Below are 23,770 nucleotides of genomic sequence, written 5' to 3'. Positions count from 1 at the left end.
GTTTAGAAAGGATAAGCCTCAAATTAGACCTGCCAGGGGGGTTTATGGTTTGCAGGTATGTGCAGATCTGCACTGAGGATGACTTGGCTGCTCTAAGATTTTCTATAGAAAAGTGAATAGTCCGACTGCTACACAGCACAATAGACTTGTGCCTAGAATGAAGTACAGAAACTGCCCCATGTAATTGCTTAGTTTCCTCCCCTAACATGGATTACGGAAGGAAGTGACTTTCTACCTTTGCAGACTTCTAAACCCCCTACGGGAGTCTGATTTCTCTTGTGCACCCAAGGTTTCACCTCACTTAAAAAAACTGCTCGCTTACAAAAACCAGACATAAGAGTAATAGCACACTTCCTGAAAAATTGCTTACTTTCTCATTTTACCATATAATTATAAAATAAATCAGTTGAAATTTAAATATTGTACCTACATTCTAGTGTAATCTATATATTTAAACAAGTCATTGTCTGTATGACATTTTCAGTTTGTATTGACTGATTGGCCTCGTGCTTTTTATGTTGCACATTGTAAAACATGAGTTGATGCTACCCTTGGAAGATCTCTGAATACCCCAGGGGTACATGTATCCCTGTCTGAGAACCACTGACTTACCATTTTTAGTTTAGGAAGACAACAATAGCAAATCAGGCCACACTTGGTAAACAACTAGTGATTTGTGCTGTGTGTGCATGCGCGCGCACACAGAGCACAGCGTACGTTATTAGTAATGCTCCCTGTAATTTTTTCCAGCCATGTGCAGAATAGTTTTTGGTATGTGCACTGAGGCATGTACAGGTGTGCACCACCAGTAGAAACATGCTGCCATCTATGAGTGCTTTGCTGATCAGCTGGGCAGCATTTGGTGGCTGCACAAGTGCTCAGCTTACAGGGAACACTGGTTATTAGTCTGAACAACAAAAAGCCACAACTAACACCTACTGGGTATTAAATCATTAGGAATGGCATTCATTTAATTTTTTCTGATAATTCATCAGAAATTAAAACCATCTAAGGACACTGACATTTTTGCCTGGTTTTGATACGGTTTGTCTATTGGAGAGGATCTTTAAACCTGAATGAAATTTCAGTATATAATCATACTCACTTCCAGAAACGTTAAAATCAACGTACTCTGTGTGTTTTCACCTTAAAATTTTGCATTTGCTTTAAAACATATTAAGTTACACAACATTTACAATGCATTAATTGTTGTCAGTTAAAATAAAAGTGAGTACAAGCTGAACTACTATTACTCAAACCTAGCTTATGTAGAACAGTGTCATCTTGTCCATATCAGGTTAAGAATCACATTCTGCCCCCACAACGCCCATCTGCACATACTTGAGAAGACAAGTTAAATCTTAAAGGGAAGTTCAATCCTGGCAGGAGATCAAGGGGGCCGCCAGGCTTCCAGTAGAGTAGTAATAGTCGGAGGAACGGCCATCTACCTCCTCCCCTCCCAGCAAGACTCTTAAATCATAACTCTCTCAGAATTTCCTTCATATCTGAGTGAAAGAGGGCTTTAGGATGAAATGTTTTACTAGTTTAGTCAGTGGTCACTGCCAAAAAAGCTACAGTAAGAGCCATCTCAAATTGACTCTCTCAAATCTCCAGATATCTATTTAACCAATACCTTCAATATTACCCATCCAGGGATGTTAGTGGTTAACCGTCTCCAGCTCCCAGGGGCCTGCCGCAGGCAGGGGTGCTCTAACCTGGCTGGATGAGTCCTTGTACCCCATCCCCTGTTTAATCGGTCAACCAGTTAAACTTAAGGCTTAGCCGGTTAACCACTGAAATGGAACTTTACATCCCTATTAGCCCCCATTCTAGCATTATGCTTCCCTCACAAAGCCTCTTATCATTGTTACCACCTGCTTCTGCCTGGGAAAGTACACAAACAGAACACGTCTGGGTCTGACCATGTGTATCTATCTACATTTCTGCTGAGGCTAGCACTCTACAGAATCTTTGCTGTAAGATTACCATGTGCAAGTTTCCATTTAACTCTGCTTCACTCAGTCTAGGGACTATGGAACAGCATGAAAGACAACAACATTACATTTAGCAGAAAGATGGCTTGGAATTTGAGAGAGACAAGAACGCAGTGGTCAGCACTGGATTTATACCGTGCATCAGGGTAGATTTAGCATGCATTCACAGCACTGGTTAGGAATTATGCTACACACAGCAGAACTAGCTTAGTGAGAGAGACCAGCACTGTGTGGGCAACCAACCAACAAACTCTCTCCCCTCCCAGCAACAAACAGAACACACACACAAAACAATATTAAAAAAAGCTACCCACAGGCTAATCAAGCTACACAACGAACAATTCTAAATCCAAGATGTTTTAAGTGATACTTAGAAGTTCAACCTCTTGGTTTCTCCCCTTCCCACTAGGAAGCTCAGCTTGAAATGTACAGAACCTTTTTTCAATGTTACTTTTTGTGAAGTAACTGTGAAAGGGGAGAGAACCTGGCAGCTTGACATATAGCGTAACGCCCCCCTGCAGAGGGAAACCTGAATTTGGGCAAGTCTACATGCAGGATGTTAGCAAACATTTTTGTAAACATGTAATGGCAGAATTTTTCAGAGGTTACACATTATACCCGGGGGGTGGGGAGGGCAGGAGCCAGGACTCCGGCTTTTAAGCCAGCTTCCCCCATGTACTACCAGCTCCCACCTGTCTCTCTCACGCCCTGCACTGCAGAGGCAAAAGCACAGGGGCAGGTGGCTCCATGGGAGCGCATTCTGGCTCCCCCCCAAACACCAGCTCCCACCTGCCTCAGCCATGCTACTGCATCTGTGGGAAGGGGGCAGAATACAGAGGCAGCAAGGGGGGGGGGGTTGTGTGTAATCATTAGGATTAACCGATGAGCCCAGGCTTATTGGTTAATTGTGTAAATGACCACACTGACACCCCAACATCCACTTACACAGCTACAGCAGTACTGCTTGCCTCAGTGGACACATTCCCTACTGCAGTGATCACCATCCGGTAGAGGGGGAGCTACTGGTGGATCTTGGATCCTCTAACAGGCGATCCAACAGGTCTGGCCAGAAGACTATCAAGCACTGGCACTAACTGCTCCTTCCCCCACTGCTCTGCTGCACCTGCCTTGCAGTAGGGATGTATCAGTGTAGTTAAGCAAAAGCATATCCGTTAATGCTATAGATTGCTCACATTACCCCACCCCCTGCCAGTACGTTTTTTAGCAGGCTGGTCAGTAACCTGGCTCAGTTCTGGCTTGCACTGGGTCTGGAAGCTCAGACCCCACCCGGGACAGGGGCTGTATCAGAGGCAGCACCATAGGGCAGCAGGCAGCCGGTCCATGAGGGGAGCTGGTTTTTAAACTGGCTCCCCTCGTGGTCCAGCTCCCACCTGGCACCCCATACAGAGGCAGCAGTGCAGAGTGGCAGGGGGCACACTGGCTGCCAGCCTCGTCCCTGGGCACTATAGAATAATTGAGCAACCAATAAGAATTCATGAGGTTAATTGACTATTCAATTAACCGATATTTAACATCCCCTACCTTGGAGCTGCCCCTTGGGAGACGCCAGCTTGTTGGGCAGGAGCGGGGGGGAGGCTGATACGGGGTTACCCCCTCTCCCACTCTGCTTCCTATCTCCAAAGATCCCAAGGGGGCACAACAGGGCTAGGGATGGAGAGAGTTGGCTGGCTGCTTTGGGAGTGCTAGGGTGAGCCTGCCTTGGTCCCACTGCACCACCACCCAGGAGCCACCTGAGGTAAGTGGTGCCCAGTTGGAGCTCCCCTGCACCCCAACTCCCTGCCCCAGCCTGGTGAGAGTGAGAGGATGGAGCAAGCAGGGGCAGGGCCTCAGAGAAGGGGCACGAAGGAGGTGGGGCTAGGGTACTTGGGTCTGAGGTAGATCCTGGATTGCACTTCCAGTCAAAAAGCCATCTTGTGCTTAAAAAGGTTGGAGACCGCTCCCATCACTGTAGTTCAACTACCTCACTGAGAGGTGGCAGCTGGGTCGATGGAAGAATTATTTTGCCCACCTACCCCAGTCTCACATGGAGGGTTAGGTTGGCATAGCTACCTCTCTCAAGGGGTGTGGATTTTTCACACTCCTGAGAGACAACAGCTATTCCAAAATAAGTTTTCCAATAGGGATCTACTCTAAGTGTCTCCCGTCAGGTCTGAGCAAGCAATGTGCATGAGTGAAGTATTACAGATCTTTATCGTGTGGTATCAAGGGCTCTTCTCTTCAGGAGAACAAAACATACACGCGTAATTGTTCCACTTGAAAAGATAAACGATGACATGTGTCAACAAATTTTTACAAATGATTTGCCCTTTTACTAGCAACAGGATGTTGATTCCATGTTGGTTTGTTTTTACATTATTGGACCTGAAAATGGTAAAGAACAGGGAGAAGGGATAGTCTTGTGGTTCACTTGGTGCATGGCAAATCTGGGTTTTATTCTTGGCTCTGCCAGAGACCTGCTGCGTGACCTTAGTAAGTCACTGATCCCCAGAGTTCCCCTATCAGCAAAATCAGCAATTCTCCACTTTGCTCACAAAGTGACTGACACCTTGTCTTCCGTCAGTGCCAGCAAAGCACTTTGAGATCCTCAAAACAGATTAGTGCTGAAGTGTTACTTTTTTATTTTCATCTTCATCACAACACTCTACCACCTCATTTCCTCATCCCCTCCCCAAACCCAGTAGGGCTCACAGTGCAAACTAGTCTGGTGTAATTCTTTAGTCCTGCGCAACGGCCAGTTAGCGTGAGGAGAGGCAAGCAAAAAAAAAATCTCAAGCATATTTTGGTGTTTTAAATGTGCCTTTATTATCCATGCATCTTCCCCTATGATGAATAATACTGAGGATGACACTAGAATGCAGCCCATTAGTATAAGCAACTGCAATTGCAGGCAGAAGCTGGTTATAAAATATACGGAGTGGGGACAGAAGAAGAACGCTAAGTATACATCTCAAAGCCATTAGACCTGTGTTTCCCAAACTATGGGCCACGGCCCAGTACTAGTATGCGGGAAAAAATTACCGGGCATCAGTGTGGCTGCCGGGGTGTTCCGGGCTCCTGGAGTGCCTGTGCGGCACCGGGTCCCCCAAACCCTGGGTCGGGCTGAGCATGCAGCTGGATGTTCCAGGCTCCCGGCAGAGGTGTAGCAAGGGGGGGGAGCAGCTGGCTGGGATACGGAGGGGTGGGGGAATGCGGGGTTCTAGGCTCACTTGGGCTGCAGTAGGAGGGAGGTGCCAGGAACCCGGCGCTGGACGCAAGGGGAGGGAGAGGGAGGGAATCAGCACTGGGCTCAGCAAGTCTGCACGGTTTGGGGGAAGGTTCAGGGAAACGGAGCTCAGCTGGGCTGTGAGAGTGAAGAGGTGCAGGGTGCTAGGCTGCAGGAATGGGGAGGTACAGGGTGCTGGGCTGGGCTATGGGGGTGGAGGGAGGTGCAGAGCTCAGAGCTCAGTTTGGCTGCAGGAGGAGGGAGCTGCCGGGAACCCCGGGTTAGACTTGAGAGGGAGGGGCAGGAAATCAGAGCTGTGCTCAGCAGTTCTGCGGGGTTTGGGGGAGGTGCAGGGAAACAGGGCTCAGCTGTGCTGTGGGGGAAGCATGCAGGGAACGGGAACCAGTGCAGGGCTCAACTGGGCTGAGGTGGATGGGGGAAGGCAGAGAGAACAGAAGGGCAGATCAGCTGGGCTGTGAGGGGCTGCAGGGAACTGATGCTGGACTCCCTTGGATTGTGGGGGATGGTTTGGGGGTGGTGCAGGGAACCAGCAGGGGTGGGCAGCTCAGTTCGGTTGCAGGGGAGGGAGGTGCAAAGAAGCCTAGTGGGGTGGGGGTGGGGGGACCGGGAGCCTGACCTCCCCTGGTCCAAAAAAATCCCTCATCTGGGACCAGTCAGGTCCAGAGGGTGCCAGACCAGGGAGGTCCAACTCCTACCCAAGTCCCCTCCTTGCACCCTCCCTCCTAGCCAGATACCCTACCCCCAATCTGCTTCTGCCTCCCAGAATGCCCATGGGACACCAGGTCCCCCCTGCCCAGCCTGGGCCAGGGCTTAGGATGCAGCCAGATGTTCCGGGCTCCCGGAGTATCCATGTGGCACCAGGTCCCCCAAGCTCTGGCCCGGGTTGGGCAGCGGATGCAGCCGGGTGAAACAATGAAAAGTTTGGGAACCCCTGCATTACATGAATCTGAATTGTTAATTAACCTTTTGCTTTGGGGGGAGAGGCACCAGGCTCATTCTTTACAGCAGTGGTCTCCAAACTTTTCCTGGACAGACACCCTTCCCTCCCCCTCCCCCCCCACACTTACTGCAGTCCATAACCCCCCAGGGATTAAGGAGTGTAGCAGGTTCCCAACTGCCAGCCCCAGCCTATTTATCCCTGTCTGGTCTTCTCTCCCTCCTGCCCTTCCCAGAGATATGGCCCTGCTCCAGGTCTGGAGGGCTGGCAGACAGAAGTAAGGTGGCGGAGGCTGGCAGCAGGTCTGGAGCCAGGAAAGGAGCCACAGGCTGACAGACTGAGAGGGAGTGCTGCCCAGTCGTCACGGGGCTGGCCTGGGCCCTGTCATGCCTCCCTGAATGTTTCTGTAGGGGTCATATTAAAACAATATATATATATTTTTTCTGTGCAATGACACTTTAAGCAAAGGCACAAATATGTCACTCTCTCTCCTGAGTCCTTTCTTCTTTAAAAGAGATGCACATTTTGTTTCATGGCAAGAAACCCTGCTCAATGCTTTAAGTTCCTGAAATATGCTAGGCAGTGCTACTCAGCACGGAATTCCCTCTTAATGATGAATTTCAATGGTACTCCTCCAGTATGAAGGCACCTATCTCTAGCAGCACATTTCTCCTCTAAATATTTCTGTACTTTGATTTGGCATGTATGTGTTTCAGTATTTGCGTTTAAAAAGAATACTGAAAACTGCATTCAGTAAAGCTCTTACTACGCTTCATTCTTAACTCAGAGGGTACAAAGCTCTGTGTACTGTCTTCCACAGGCCTTGTGGAAACTGAGTTTTACATTCTCACACAATTTCATTTTTCTGACCCAGCCTGCTTCATTTAACTCAAGCCACTAGAAAAAAAAAAATCCACCTCCAGAGAAGGTTGGGGATTGATCTGGAAAAGAAAACTATCCCTTACCAGTATCCCATCTGCTATGTGGTCATATTAATTCCTGCTAAATGTAGTGCTGGGAACTATATTTAGCCCATCTGGAACTGAACTGAACAAACCTAAAGCTTGATATGTGGATACTAGTTGACTTTCGCCATTTGATGTAATCTGTTTGGAATGTGCACACTGCAGTTTCATGTGTCACAGAAAAAGGCAGGAGGGCAGAGAGATTGGATGTCAAAGCTGCGACCATGCAACCTCAAAAGACCTGTCCGGTAAATATTTAAAATGGCCAATCAGAGTAAGCAGTCAAGGGATACTTAACTAAACCACTTTGATCACCTTAAGAATTTCTTCTTTATGTTTTTAAACCAATCTATGCTGCCCATCACCACAAAAGCACAGCTACCACAGAAAGTGCTTTTAACGCCTGCACTGCATCTGTAGCAGCTACCACAATATTCCCACACACAGTTTTGCTTACTTCACCAATGATGCCCGGACACCAAACAAGCTAATGTGACCTATTTGTTTTAAGCAAGTTCTGTCATTACTTCTACTCCTTTTAAAATAGTTTTGTTTCATAAATTCATTGTTTTAAAAAACACGCAGGAATGAACCCCAGAAAATAAACAGTTATACATTTTTATAAGGGTAAACCCTTACAAAACTACTACTCTGAAGGTAGGAGGAGCTCCTGTCCCTCAGAATACAAGTTTTAAGCGTATAATGCATCATTTCCTTCTACTATTAAACTTCAGTTTTTGGATTTCATGCTTCTCTTTTTAAGGCTAGCGCTATTAGAGGTACAAAGACTGAAACTTGGACGTACTGCTCTAGTGTTACTGGGAAGTGGAAGCCAAAGCAGAGTAGTGTTAAGATTATGAAGGCTGGCAATACTGTAGCTGAGTGACATACTTCATAATCACGTTTTGTTGATCCCAGCTCAGTTTTGTGGAGATGTGCCAAAGAGAAAATACACTCACTACAAAAGAGCTCGAAGTAGTTGTAAGCCTCTCTCAAATGCCTTTCTCCCTCCAAATAGGCACCGTGCCGTGTGTTTGAGAAAAACTAGGGCAAAGTGGTAGCTTTCCCTGATGATCAGGACAAACATTAAGGACACCTTTTGTATTACAATAATGGTGAAAGCCCCAACCAAGATTACATAGTGCCAGGCACTGTAAATATGTATGGTGCAAGATTGAGAGCTCTTCAGAGCAAGATCTATCTAAAAAGAGATGGAGAGGATGATGTTCTCTGTGTTATTTACAAGTAGGGAACAGGAGCTCAGAGAAATTAAACCAATTGCCCAAAATCACAAACAGAGCCAGAAATTTAACCCCAATTTAGTGCCTTAGCCATAAGACCATCCTTCCTTTCTGAACACCTCATGCAAGTCAAACTATACAGCAATAATGCATTCAAATGCAGCTATGAGTCCCTATATTTAGCAATGACTGCCATGGAATCTTTAATAAATAAGTGGTCAGGATACTGCGATTTTCCATCTCATTAAAAAGGATTTTATTTTTGGGGAAGGATTTAAAATAAAGCACGAGCCTTGTGGATAAGGGAGAAGCGGTGGATGTCATATACCTAGACTTTAGTAAGGCATTTGATACGGTCTCGCATGATATTCTTATTGATAAACTAGGCAAATATAACTTATATAGGGCCACGATAAGGTGGGTGCATAATTGGCTGGATAACCGTAGTCAGAGAGTTGTTGTTAATGGTGCTAAATCCTGCTGGAAAGGGATAACAAGTGGAGTTCCGCAAGGGTCTGTTTTGGGACCCGTACTGTTCAATATCTTCATAAATTATGTAGATATTGGGATAGAGAGTACGCTTATTAAGTTTGCAGCTGATACCAAACTGGGTGGGCTTGCAACTTCTTTGGAGGATAGGGACATAATTCAAAATGACCTTAGCAAGTTACAGAAATGGTCAGAGGTAAACAGGATGAAGTTTAATAAAGAGAAATGCAAAGTGCTCCACTTAGGAAGGAACAATCAGTTCCATACATACAAGATGGGAAGAGACTGTCTAGGAAGGAGCATGGCGGAAAGGGATCTAGGGGTCATAGTGAACCACAAGTTGAATATGAGTCAAAAGTGTGATGCTGTTGCAAAAAAAGCAAATATGATTCTAGGTTGCATCAACAGGTGTGTTGTAAGCAAAACTCGTGAAGTCATTCTGCCGCTCTACTCTGCACTAGTTAGGCCTCAGCTGGAGTACTGTGTCCAGTTCTGGGCGCCACATTTCAAGAAAGATGTGGAGAAATTGGAAAGGGTACAGAGAAGAGCGACAAGAATGATTAAAGGTCTAGAGAACATGACCTATGAAGCCAGGCTTCATGAACTGGGCTTGTTTAGTTTGAAAAAAAGAAGATTAAGGGGGGGACATGATAGCGGTTTTCAAATATCTAAAAGGGTGTCACAAGGAGGAAGGCGAAAATTTGTTCCTCTTGGTTTCTGAGGACAGGACAAGGAGTAATGGGCTTAAAGTGCAGCAGGGGAGGTTTAGATTGGACATTAGGAAAAAATTCCTAACTGTCAGGGTGGTCAAATATTGGAATAAATTGCCAAGGGAGGTGGTGGAATCTCCCTCTCTGGAGATATTTAAGAACAGGATAGACAGACATCTGTCAGGGATGGTGTAGACGGAGCTTGGTCCTGCCTTGAGGGCGGGGGGCTGGACTCGATGACCTCTCGAGGTCCCTTCCAGTCCTATGATTCTATGATTGTAGTGTTCTTCTCTTAAAAACAAGCATACATACAAACAAACAAAAAACCACACCCAACCACCACCAAACAAAACAACCACCACCACCACCTTTTCCTTTATTCTCTGGCCTGGTTTATACTTACCTGGAAGGTCAAATTAAGATATGCAACTCCAGATACATTAATTGTGTAGTTGGAGTCAATATACCTTAATTCAACCTTCCACACCGTCTCCTCAGCAGGAGGTTGATAGGAGAAATGCTCCTGTCGACTTCTGTTAACTCCTCGTGAGGAGTTGGAGTGCTGGTGTTGACAGGGACACCCATGGCGTTCGATTTTGCAAGTCTCTACTAGACCCGCTAAATCAAATTCTGGAAGATCGACCACCACAGCATCAATTTTCCGGGAAGTGAAGACATAGCCTCTGATCAATTCACCTGAAAGCCTCCCGACACACATGGCAATAGCCAGCAACAGAAGTCATGTTAAAACTCTACCTTGTGAAGTCTACTTCATCCTCAAGTGCTAGTTTTCTAGACCAATGGAAAGATGAAAACTTGAAAGTAGCATTCACTATATTTCCCACTCTTTTATACCAGCCTTGATTTGCGCAACAGCACTCCCTAAGAGAGTCATCATAGTGAATACTTATACACATCATAAACTCAGATATTTGGCCAATATTGGTATAAGTTTTAGTCTTTCAGTGTGACTAACAGGACACCCGTAAGAGAATACACTAGCTAAGAAAATAAAAGAAAAACAAAATCCCATGGAGTCTAGTACATGGCAGCAGTTAGTGAAAAGGAGCAATCTATTCCCTTCACCTGCAATGCAGCTCATCAGCACAAAACAAAAATAAAATAATCATTCTACACAGTCAAAACTGCATCTCCTCTCCTCTTGCCTTAGCGTGCAATATTTCTAGCACCTCCTAAGCAGTAATAAGAAATGGGTGGATAGCAAAACTGAAGAGGAAGACCATCTCCTAACTATCCTCAACATTTGCTGCCTGCAACATTCATCCAGACCCTTCCTTCCCCTCTACCCTGACTCACCACTCAGAAACCAGTTTCTGAAATGATCCTTATCCCAAAATACTTCATAATCAGAAGCTTAATGGACTTGTTAGCCATGGAAAGAAGTCAGGAATGACTTACGCCCCAGGTGGAATAAGGATAAGAACTACTGCTGTAAGTAATACTGCCTCAGCCCCTTGCAGGCCCAAAAGCTACAACTGGTGAAATTCACACAGGTGTTTGTCTTCTCCACATCCATCTAGCCACCATTAGCAGCCCCACAGTTTTCATTCACTTGTTCTCACCTTTAAAAAACAAAACAAACAAACAAAAAAAACACGCAAGGAAAAACTAACAGAAGTAACAGAAGAACAAAACAAAGTGCATCGTTACCTGAGCACCCACTAGCTGCAACAAGGCGGAGTTCACAGGGAGGAGATCGATGTCTGTACTGATAGTGGTCTGGTCAAACGGGCATGCCTTTCGGTGGAGTTTGTTGAGGCACATCTTGCAGACGGTGTGGCCGCAGCCCAAGCTGATGGGCTTCCGGATCGTTTCGTCGAATGTCTGTGTGCAAATTGGGCAGGAGAGAAAATCCGTCCACTGTGGAGCTTGTACAGGCATTGCTTCAGAAGTTAATTCACAAGACAAAAATCTAAAGCACAGATTCCACTGGAATCAAAATCTTTGAAAAAAAAAGTTTGTTTTTAAATATCTTCTGTAAGTACAGACAGCCAGAACAGAGTATGAAACATAACCTGGAAGAAAAAAGAAGAAACATCAAGTTTGCTCTCTATCGCAACAAGTATTTTAAGCCCATGAGGTTATTAATCTAATTCTTGAAGAGGGACTGGCCCAGTTACTAAAGGCAGCGCAATCTAAAATTTAGAACAGTGGACTTTGGGTAAGGATCTCTGTTAAACTGACAGCTTTGTCTTGACCTTGGCCAAGTCACACAAATCTCTCTTTTTTTTACATAATTGAAAAAATGGGAATAATGATCTATTTTACAATGATGTTAACAAGCTGGATATTTGCAAAGAAACATAAGGTCACGAAAAACAAGCTGAGCAAATCAATATGAATCAGGTTAATCAAATAAACACCAACAAAGATTTCCACTGGTTTATGATTTTAAAACACACCTTTAGATAACTGATACAATGTTTTACACTGGGCTTGATCCCAATCCCTTTGAAGTCAGTGGAATGGCTCTCATGAAGTTCAACTGGCTTGGGATCATGCATAAAATGCAAGTGCAAAAAATAGCAGTGTTACATGTACATCTAGAAAATAGGACAAGGCACAAACTAATTCAACGACCTAAGAAATGAGAACACAGCTTACACTAATGATATGACCCAAATATCAGATGTGCATAGAATCTTGTTTTCAAAAATAATTTTCCTTTATAAGATGAGCTACAAGGCCAAAGCAGAAAATGTTAAATTACAGGTTTCCAAGCAGCATTCAGCCCAGAAATTAAAACACAAAAAGCAATAAATGTTCCCCCTTCCCACCATGAAGTTATCTTGATGCTTCCCAATCCACTGAACAGATCCTAGAATACATAGTTTAGTGATATTATAAATATACAGACTTATGTAATTCCAAGCTAGACTTCTGATATATGACCAAGGAAATCAAGAAGATTCTACAGAACAAGAAAAAAATTAAGAGCCAAGTCAAAATGCATATCTATCTTGCATGCCCATCACTCCACTTGTCATCAGGAATACAATGTAGATTTCTGTCTGGGTATCTCATTTTTATTTTTGCTGCAAGATCAACCTTATACACTTTCTCCACGACAAAATTCATTTTTGGGAAGTGGAATAAGTACTGCAGACAAAAAAAGTGAGAACACTGCTGCCTAATTTGTTCATTGAATGCATACATGATACCTTACTGCATGGATTTGGAGAAAACCCCTTGGTCTTTAGAAGATACTGAAGCACCATCATTCTACAGATGAATGAAGGCACAATATGCTGCAAATAAGGGTATCCTCATTTTGGGTCCCTGATCTTGGGAACCAAATCAACTAAATCCCGAGAGGCAGTGAGAAGAGAATTCTTCAGGAAGCCAATTCCAGACCACAATGAGCGGCAGCAACTAGTTTCAAGAGAGGCGCATCCAAGCCTTCTTGGTTGAAGAACTGTTGCCATAATATATGGCCTTTCTATATTTCAAAGAAACGCAGCAGAGATATTTCCTACTGTTCTGACTGATTCCATTTAAATATTTCAAGGGACTACAACCTGAAAGTCTTTATTACTAGGTTCTGTTACATCAGAGCATGAACTGAATGCCCAAAGAGGAAATGAATGTTAAGTGTAAGGAAGCACAAGATAAAACATCCGCTTGCTGCAAATAAATGAAAATAAACAAAACCACATCATGTATAGCATGAGAAACAGGGTAACAGACTAAAGATGTGTAAGAATTAATTATACTTGACCCACCATACTTCAGGTGTCCCTAATCTGGGAACACCTGTGATACAGAGGAGGCAGCAGCTCTGTGTCCCACTGCTCTTCCTCCTCCCCTCTGCTGGGGGAATGACCATGCACTGACCCATAGCAGTGGGGGGGGGGGGAAGACTGCCTGAGAGCAGTGGGGGGGAACAGAGCCACATGTGCCCTCGGGAGCAGGGTGCAAGGTAAGTGCCTCACCCTCATCACCCAGACCCCGCAGTGTCCTCTCTGGCCAGGAAAAAGTCTTTAATCCCTCATACCCTGTTTCTCAGGGTGCTGGATTAAAGAGGTCGAAGTGTATTAAAAGTAGAGTAAGATCTTTAAAACAGAAAGAGCACTGTAAATGAGATAGTACAAATGCCTTCTGTCTAAAAATGAACCTTATATTAAAAGTTAGCAAAAGCCAGTGCGTCCACATGGATTTAGTTCTATTCTAAGAAGGATTTTAAGTAAGAACTTTGTGTGTCTGTTCTATACAACTCTAATATTTTTATAGACATATTTTTCCCTCTTGCTCTCCCACTTTATAATTGCTCCTTGGAACTTTGAACATCATTTCCTAATGGAACTGGTTTTCCCTTTAATCAGAAAAGTGCGTATTTGTTTGCTATAATATATTCAAATAGAAAGTTTTATGCATGCAGAATAGCAGCCATTTGTCAAACATTAGTAGGTTGGGCATTTTAATTTAAAAACATAGTTTTAAATGGGAGACATATCATTCTCTGTTTTAATCAGAGGAACCCCTAATGCACCTATAAGTCACCAAAATATTTAGTCTGAAAAACCTGGTTAAGCTAGTGTGCTAGAGTTTAGGGCAATTATTGTATCCTACGTGATCAAAGAAAGTTACCAGTTAAACAATGGCCACCAAGACTTTACCAGCAACCCAGATGAAGACTGGATCAGCTATCACACCACTCCAAGCACTCTGACCGAAACAAAACAGAAGTTTAACAACTGTGTTCAGCCCACATTTTTCTCCACACGTGTGTGGCCATTATCTTGCCAGCTAAGGAGGAAAGTGAATTGGAATCAACACTACGTCTGCTAAGGAAGCTGTTATGGACTACCACAAGGTGCTAGTTGGAGACTTAACCCATGCCAAACTCCTAAACCTGGCCAGCCTATGGAGTGAGAAAATTTGAGTCAAGTGAAACATACAAACCAACCATAAACATCACAGGGGATTTGCTTCCTATCATTTGTTTCTACATCTGTCTCAGACATCAGAAGTAGCACTACTCTTAGGTAGCCAAACAAGCTTTTGAAGGACAATGGTTCCCAACTATTTTTATGCCGCAGACCGGCAAACCCAGTCACAAACTTTTGGTGGACCAGTAATGTTTTAATTGCCTATTCATTATGGCAATTAATTGTAAGAGGTCACGGGTTATTTTACATCGCATATGTACGCACACAATACATGTCGTTGCAACGGATCAGTTTGCGCAGATAACTAGCGGAGTACATGATGCCAGCTAGAAAAGGGAATTGAAGGACAGCTAACAATGCTTCTAATAATAATACCGTTAGTTTTCCCTGTGAAGCATGACTAGTCACTGTTGCCATGGGAATGTTACGTGATAATGAATGGGAAGGGCCAAGGAGGGACACTGTCCTCAAACCACAAGCTAGTCTGAATTACCCATCTCAGACGAGCAAGGGGCCTAGACGGCCCCTGAAGGGAGAGTTCAGGTCTAAGCTATGGGACAAGGGTACAGCAGGACATTGCCCTCCCCTTACTCAAAAAGCTGTGACAACATCTGTGTCATTCAGGAGCATGGCTGTCACACACAGTGTAGCTTTGAGCCCTTCTGTGCTGGCAGGGGCAGAAGCACTGCCACAGCCAGGTCCGGGGGTGGGCAGGCTCTCACTACACTTCAGATCCTCCCCATGCCAGTTCAACCACCCCCATGAGGGCCATTTCAGCTGCCCCCTCCTTATCCCCCCCCCATCTACCCCTGCTCTGTCCTTCTCTGCATGTTGTCCTGGAACAGGTGGAGAGGTCTTCTGGGCGAAGTGCTTGATGATGAAGGAGGAGAGGGTGCCCTTGCCAGAGCCTGACGGGTCCTTAATCATGGTCCACAGCAGTGGCCACACCACCACGGTGCTGCGCTAAGAGCTGGGGGAAGGGAAACCCAAATGGGGAGCCTCAGAAGGGGCTACCGCCCTGACACATCCTGCACGGAACCCTGGGGGCACAGCACACCTTGACCAGGAAGTAGAAGTGCTTCTGAGAAAGCTCAGCCTCCTTCCCCGCCTGCCCTCCTGGCACAGGCAGCACCCACAGCCCTGTGGCCCACTCACACAGACCACGAGCTCGAGCCCTGGGCTCCCTTACAGCAGGCAGCCCTGACCCTTGGGACTGGGAGGTGGCTTGGCTGGAAACAGGGGCGGGAAGGACAAGCCGGCCCCTCACGCGTGCCATGGCCCGGCAGCCAGTGGTTCGCGGCCCACCACTGGGCCGTGGACCAGCGGTTGGGAACCACTGTTGTAGGGTATCACTATGTTTTAAGATTCTGAACGAAGCAGGAAGCAAGACAAAAAGTATGTAAAATCTAATACCATGTAGTAGATATTATATGGGACGTACCCGGAATGGGATTGTTTCTCTTTCCTGTATGGTTTTATCAGACAGAATCACCAGGCAGGTGAAGGGGGCTGGCTGGAGGCACACCCTCCTCCTTCTGGGACTGCCCCTACAGTTCCCCCAGGAAAACAGCTGAAGCACCAAGGCAAAATAAGATTTAAAGCACTGATTTTAATCAAGTATTTCTTCTTGCTGGCTTAAATCATTATTAAAATGGGTGATTGAAGTTGCTTTCATTTAAAATCAACCCACCCTGAAAAACTGGATCAACCGAAACTAAGGAGCCTTGCATCGCACTTACAGCACAAAGCGCTCTCAATTCTAATGACACGGAACAACCTTTTTGGCCAATTGCAACATGTAGGAGACTTTTTGGGGGGAAGGAGCTACCCATCAGATGGTGTTAGGTTGGAAGCCTCACCCCAGCCATCTCTTGTCTTAGAGAGATTTCTTGGGCCCAACATCATCAATAGCAGCACCAAGACTGGGGCAACGGGGCATGTCTCAGGTCTCTTTGCAGAAGACCTCAGAACAGAGACTGGTCTTAAGCTCTAGAAGTAGGAATGAAAACAGCAGGTTGAAGGCTTAAGAAAGCCAAGTGCATGTTTATTCTTCTTTGTCAAGAAATAAAGGAACAGGCATCATGCACTGGGAGATGATACCGGTTTCTCTCAGATGCCCAAGACATTTAATACTGTTATCTATCTCGGAACATACAGATGAACAAGGTGCCCATCTTTTGAACTCCACATGAGACTCTGGGGCTTACCATAGCTTCAGAGGTAACCTGAAGTAAAGGGTCCCTTTACAATACAGTCAAGTTCAACAAGACTCTATAGTTAGCTCATGAATATCAGGTACTTCAGGGGGTAGCTAAGTTAGTCTGTACAGAATATCAGGTAGTTCTGTAAGTTCTCTGTGGTAAAGGAACTAAGGTGGCTGGGGATGTTCCCCCTTTTACAGACTCAACTAGGTCAGCACAGGGGTAAAGCACTGACTCCCCCAAGGATACTATTTTTCTATGCAATTCTACAGCAAGAGGCCAGAGGCACTGAATTTTGTACCTGGAAATGCATAGAAACCCTTGAAGAAAATTCATATTCCAGCTCCCTGCTAAAAATCAATGTGGTGACTTCTTTCACAACCTTCCCACTCTATGGATTTCATCAGTTCTCTTCACCCACCACCCTTATTTTCAGTGTCTTATTTCTGCCAGTTTCTCTTCAGGTGCCTTACCACTATTCAGATTACTTGTGGTCAGGTAACAGGAGACTAGGACTTTAAGCAGTGCATATAAGAAATAGGGTTTTAAATGGGTAACTGGCAGCCCAGCCTGCCAAGAGCAGCTCCCTGCCCATGGTGTAGCGGGCCCAGCTCAGCCCACCCGAAGCAGCCCCCACCACAGCAGGCCTGGCCAGGCTGGAGCAGTCCCCACCGTGGGATCCTAGTTAACTGGTCAAACATACCAGTTAACTTTAATAGGATTTGACACCCCTAATAACAAACTACAAAATGGATTTCAGACCAAAATTCATGTTCAACCGAATGCAAGAACTGGAGAGAGCTAGTCAGTTATTAGAGTTATTCTCATCACTGTGCCATATCCAGGACTCCAGGCAGTCCTTGGACTTACAACACAGTGGGTTTCTGAAAACTGCATATTAAGTCGAAACCTCGTAATTTGGAACCTAGATCTAAAACACACAGGACTGAGTATCAAAGTTGAAACCAACGTCAGAAGTCAAAACAGGATGTCAATTTATAGTAAGTGTTGTAAATGCCATTCCTAGCTTGAATGGCGTAAAGTTGAGTTCTGCCTCTACTCACTCCACCCTCCCTGGAAGGTCGCACATCAGTGATCCTCTCAGTAGCTGAGAAGAGCTAGAGGTAGTTCACTTAGCAATCCTCTGGTGGCTGGTCTTTCATTTGGGAGTAAGGGGATTCCTAGCGAGTAACGTTCATGGTCTTAACTGTCTTCTTCCCCCACCAGCCCCCAAACTTGCTCTTAAACTTAAATGCAATGTTACTTCATTGATGATCAGGGCTCAACACCTGTGTGTGTCTGTCCTGCCCTCACTGACTCACCTCATACCATCTTTCTTAAACCAGAACCCACTATGAATAAAAGGAAATTCTGTTCTGCTTCATGCTTCCACATCAGAGTTTAAAAGTAAAACTGAATGAAAGGGTAGAATAGGTGCAACCCTTATAAGAGGATGACATGGGTGGATCGAAGGACAGGAGGTTCCTTTGACCCCCCACGACTACATTTACTTAGGGATATTAGACTCAAATGAAAAGAAGACAGCAGCCCAGCATAAAAAGATGGTTGAATAGGTCAGTACTTTCATTTAGTACCTCCACTCAAATCACATTATTCTATACTCTGACTGTTTGGCTCTGAGTTAGTGGCATTTACAGCATGCCTCCTGGATTCCTGGCTGTGCCTCCAGATAATATTACTTATCATCTGCAGCTATCAACTGCTTAATCTTTATATACCGTGTCCAACATTTTGATAATTTTTTTCCTTTCCAAACTAAATAATCTTCCGCTCAGTCTTAATAATAATTATCTCAATCGTTAATAGGGAGGTCTCCATAGCCTCTTCTACCATAGTTTTTGTTGCCCTCTTCTGAATCTTTTCCATATTTTGCTGGGTCCCTTAAAATGAAGCAAATAAAACAATTCAATGTTCAGAGCGTAAGACTACCTTTCCAGTGTAGAAAGTACAACTATAAACAGTATAATATCTTTGTCTATTCGTTAGTAATACATAATATCTGAATTATTTAGTTTTGGCCACTGGGTGGATGCTCCACTAAGAATGTCTAAGATAACTGACAGAGGTTTCAACAGATTTATAAGTCAATTGGATATGCATTGCTTCAAGTTAGTCCTTCTGGTATACAGCGATTTGCTCCCATCTAGCATGAAATCACCCTGCTTTCTTGTCCAATTACCACTTTTTACTAAAATGTATCAGTTCTTCCTAGTCTTTGTTACTAATCACACCCCAGCAAAATTTGCCACCCATTTATTCATCTTAACTTGGACCCTGCCTAAACATAAGCAGATGCCAAAGACCCTAGAATGCTTCAACAATTTATGGCTTGATTCCCAATATTTCAACTATAGGAATGAAGTGCGACTAGAGACCTAAAAATAGAGTCCATGACATGAACTTTATTTTTTTAAATAATTGTATGTGGTTCTAGTGTGTGGGTGTGTATGGGGGAAATTCTACCCTGCAGAATGTTTGTGTGTGTGTGTGGGGGGGGGGGGGGAGGTGTTGTCTTGCCCTTGCCTAATGAAGAGTAGAAGACGGGGGGGGGGGGGGGGGGAGGGAAGGGGAGAGGCTGGAGTGCAAACTCACCCCACAGTTGTAGTTCTTATCCTATGAGGCTCTGCTTGGTTTCTCGCCCTAAGCATTGCCCTGCTGAAGCACTGACGTCTGGCCCTACTGTCCCTCCATCATGACAGAGAAGCAGCCAGCCAAAACGGAGGAGCACTGAGAACCCATGTGCCAAGTCACAGTGCATCCCCCTCAAATTTGACCAGTCACTCCCTCTCATATGGAGGAGCGGCTAGGCCAAACCTGAGCAGTGTTTCATTATATATATTTTTAAAAGGTTATTTCACATTTGCAAAATACAAGGATTCTCTCTCTAAGGCTCAATCTCCAAGATCAACAGGTAACATGCAAATCAATGCTACAGATAAACACTCTTATTCACTGTCAGCCACTGTCAGTTAAAACACCAACTCTGTACCTCACAAAAATCCTAACCACCATTTCACCAGGTTACATGGACACACAGCTCCTGGCTATTCTAACTGAAGCTTTTGCTAGTAGTTTATAACATGGCATTAATTTTGGAAATGGCTATTCCTCAACATTATCATAGGAAAGAAAGAAAAGGTAGTCAAACTATGTTTTATCTCCACTAGAAGCCTAATTTACCAGGTATGTTTCCTGTGCCTTTATTCATTCCATGTGGTGGGCACATCTGATAAACCTATCTGTTAGGACTCCCCCCTCAGATGGTGGAGGAGAGCCTTGGGATTAATCAGTTACTACATTCCTCCTACACTCAGGATTATTAAAAATAAATACTCAATGAGCAAGAGTTAACATGAGTGAGAAATACACAGAGACAGACAAACAGACAGCTCAGCATATTTGGAAAACTCACCAGCACAGAAGCAAAGGGGAAAAGGAGATTAGAGAATCAACCACCTTCTCTGGACCCTCCAGGACAAGGCTACAACCCAATGGGAAGACAGTATGGGGGAGCCTGTACTGTCATGTATAACCCAAGGTGAAAGGACTTGATTCTCTAAGCCTCACTTTTTCACCTGCACTTCATATTGAAAATAAATCTGTTAACAGAACTCAGTTTTGAGTTTGGCCTAGCTAGCCAAAAGCGTTACAAATACAACTGCAATATTTTCTCTCACTTCCTCTCACAATCCTTTTTAAAAAGAAGTCTTGTTAAAAAAAACAAAAACAAAAAAACATCTTTTCTTTTAAAAGAAAGTGAAATAACTGGTTTTACCTAACTGCTTTAACAGCCAGAAGAAAATGATTATTTAGATGCAGTTCAATACTAGGCAGCTTTCCTTTCCTTAAGGACATACAGAGCAGCCAACTGCAGCATTGATGAAAAGGAAAAATTATGTTACACAATGTTTCCACACCCAGCTCTGCCGAACAGCATCTGAAAATGAAAGCTTACTTCTGATGACAAACAATTTTTTGAAGTGGGGGAGGTGGAAGAAAAGTACGAAGAGAAGATGCCAAAAGGAGACAGATTCTTACCTTTGCTTGAACTCCATAACCATCACAAATATACTTGGTATATTACTGCGTGGTTACTGTATTTTAAGAACAAGGAAAGAGAAAAAAAAAAGCTCTCCGGACTGGTCGTACATGGGGTTAGTCAAATGACTGCACGTTCAGAGTGCTTCACTTCCTCATTCTTTACACATACACACACCCACTCAGTCCTACCAACAGCCATCCCCCTCAGAAATGCAGAGTTCGGTGACAAAAATCAAGACTTGAAAAAGTACTACAACCCAGGAGGCTTATGCCAAAACAAAACTTCTCCCTCACCCTTAACAGTAAGTCACATGAAATATAATCTACCAAGTATTAAACTCATTCAATGCAGTTGTTTGTGCAAGCTCCATGTCTCATTTTTAAGCTAAAAAAGAAGCCATAACCATGTCCAAAACCAGAATGCTAACTCCAACTTGTACAATTCAACACAAAGTGGGGGCTAATGTTTTTATACCTTCAATTACATTTATTAAGGCTGAAACATACAAGGAAGGGTTTCCTTCCCCTCTATAGACCACCTCCCACTAGCAGGAATAGGAAGGTCAGAAAGATCCCCCTCACAAAACATACACCTCCTCATTTTGTAAAAGTCACTTGTTTGATAACCAATACAATATTTTTTGGCAAAAACAATAGCCTATTAAGGACATTAGCCTTCACTCGAAACTTCCTGGCTTCTAAGAACATAAAAAACCCCGTCTACCAGAGAAACTAGGTTTTGAATCAAAATCTCACAAAAGAACAAATTCTGTTTATGGGTCCATTGTTCTGCATTTAACTCATTACTTACGCTGTTGAAATGTGCCAGTGACAAATCTGTTAATAAGGAAGACTTTCCCCACAGGGTAGCATTCATTCAGATTATTTTATTTGTATTACAATAGTGCCTAGTTAGGAAACAGAACCCATCACACTGGGTGCTACAGAAGTGCTGAAAAATGAGATGGAGCCTTATCCAGAGAGCTTTATAGTCTAAGTGTAAGACAAATGATTGATACATCTAGACAGACTGGGGTGTAGAAGGAAGCAATGAGATGATACTGGTTTGTGCAATAGGACGAGGTCTCAGCATATCAGTGGCTTAAGCATTGTCAAATTTTCTTTGTAGGGATCACAGCAAAGGAGAGGATCACCAATCCACAGTGCAAGTGCCATGTCACAGTTTAAGAGTCTTTTGGAGATGTCAGTGGAAGGATTCAAAGAGAAGGAATCATAGCAGTAGGCTCAGAAAAATGATCTCTGCAGCAGCACTTGGAGTGAACGATGCTTAGAGAAAAGGATATCCTAGGAACGGAGGTGATGAGTCTATACAAGACATAAGCCTGGATGGATAGTGAAAATTGTATCTTAGGGCTTGTTGCAATTTACAGTGCTGCAGTGCTTACAGAGAGCTTCTCCTGTCAGAATGGGTACTCCATCTCTCCAGGAGATGGATATGTGGATGGGAGAAGACCTCCATTGGCATGATGTTGTCTACAACAGGAGTTAGGCAGTTAGAACTCCATTTCTGTATTATTAGTATTATATAGAATCTGCAAGATGTAGAGATAGCATGGATGTGCAGGCACGGATGTGCAGATATAGAGTAAGGATGTAAAATCTCAATCAATTAACCGGTTAAATGTTTAAACCTAATGTTTAACCAGTTAACTGACTACGCAGGATCCCGGGCTGGGGACCTGCCCAGCCCGACTGGAGCAGCTCCTGGACTGCAGGGCTCTCATGCCCAGCTCCACATGGTGCTGCCTGTCGGGGCCAGCGTTGGGCAGTCTTGTGGGGCTAGCGCAGTCTTCTGACTTGGCAGGGTGTGGAAGGGGGGCTGCTCCTGGAGTTACCCATGCACAGCACAGATTTTAAATTGGGAGAGAAAAGGGATTGGGCAACAAAATGGCAAATGAAATTTAATGTGGATAAGTGTAAAGTAATGCACATCGGGAAAAATAACCCCATCTATATGTACAGTATGATGGAGGCTAATTTGGCTACGACAAATCAGGAAAGAGATCTTGGAGTTATCGTGGACAGTTCTCTGAAAACTTCCACACAGTGTGCAGCGGCGGTCAAAAAGGCAAATAGGATGCTAGGAATTATTAGGAAAGGGATAGAAAATAAGACCCAAAATAACTTACTGCCCCTGTATAAAACTATGGTACGCCACATCTTGAATACTGTGTTCAGATGTGGTCTCCTCATGTCAAAAAAGATATTTTGGCCTTGGAAAGGGTTCAGAAAAGGGCAACTAAAATGATTAGGGGTTTGGAACAGGTCCCCTATGAGGAGCGGTTAAAGCGACTGGGACTTTTCAGTTTAGAAAAGAGGAGGCTGAGGGGGGATATGATAGAGGTCTATAAAATCATGAGTGGTGTGGAGAGGGCCGATAAAGAAAAGTTATTTATTAGTTCCCTAAATAGAAGAACTAGAGAACACCAAATGAAATTAATGGGGAGCAGGTTTAAAATTAATAAGCGAAAGTTCTTCACACAGCGTGTAGTCAACCTGTGGAACTCCTTGCCAGAGGAGGCTGTGAAGGCTAGGACTATAATAGAGTTTAAAGAGAAGCTAGATAATTTCATGGAGGTTAGGTCCATAAAAGTCTATTAGCCAGGGGATAAAATGGTGTCCTTGGCCTCTGTCTGTCAGAGGCTGGAGAGGGATGGCAGGAGACAAATCGCTTGATCATTGTCTTCGGTCCACCCTCTCTGGGGCACCTGGTACTGGCCACTGTCGGTAGACAGGCTACTGGGTTAGATGGACCTTTGGTCTGACCCAGTACGGCCGTTCTTATGGGAGACAGAGGTGGTGGTAAGGTGTTAATCTGACAGTAATTGGCATAATCAGGGTAGTCAATTTTGTGTTTTGCAAATGAGGTTGTCAAAAGTTTACATTGTAGAGGGACAAGTGAGGGAGTTCTGTGGAACTCCTGGAGAAAGTTGAGCATGTGGCAGATCTTCTTAAAGAACAATTAGCGTTTGTAGTGTAGCCTTATTTGTTTCCAA

At 44.3% G+C, this 23,770-nt stretch overlaps 1 protein-coding gene across 5 annotated transcripts in view; it reads right to left on the bottom strand.

Annotated features, from left to right (window-relative positions):
* Positions 1 to 23,770, bottom strand: part of RC3H1 (ring finger and CCCH-type domains 1) — an 86,967-nt gene that overhangs the window by 41,707 nt on the left and 21,490 nt on the right. For 4 of the 5 annotated variants that reach the window (XR_012906052.2, XM_075936937.2, XM_075936939.2 and 1 more), the window contains exon 2: positions 11,252 to 11,616. Coding sequence is in view for 4 of the 5 variants with exons in the window: in XM_075936937.2 (XP_075793052.1) it covers positions 11,252 to 11,482 (231 nt within the window). In the remaining variant the exon portion in view is untranslated. Of the gene's footprint in view, positions 1 to 11,251; positions 11,617 to 20,750; positions 23,352 to 23,770 lie in introns of those variants that run through there. The other variant, XM_075936938.2, reaches the window with a different exon arrangement.

This window comes from Pelodiscus sinensis, chromosome 9 (genome assembly GCF_052426305.1).
Source record: "Pelodiscus sinensis isolate ZL-2025 chromosome 9, ASM5242630v1, whole genome shotgun sequence".
Lineage (NCBI taxonomy): Eukaryota > Metazoa > Chordata > Testudines > Trionychidae > Pelodiscus > Pelodiscus sinensis.
This window is presented reverse-complemented; position numbering and strand designations above follow the sequence as displayed.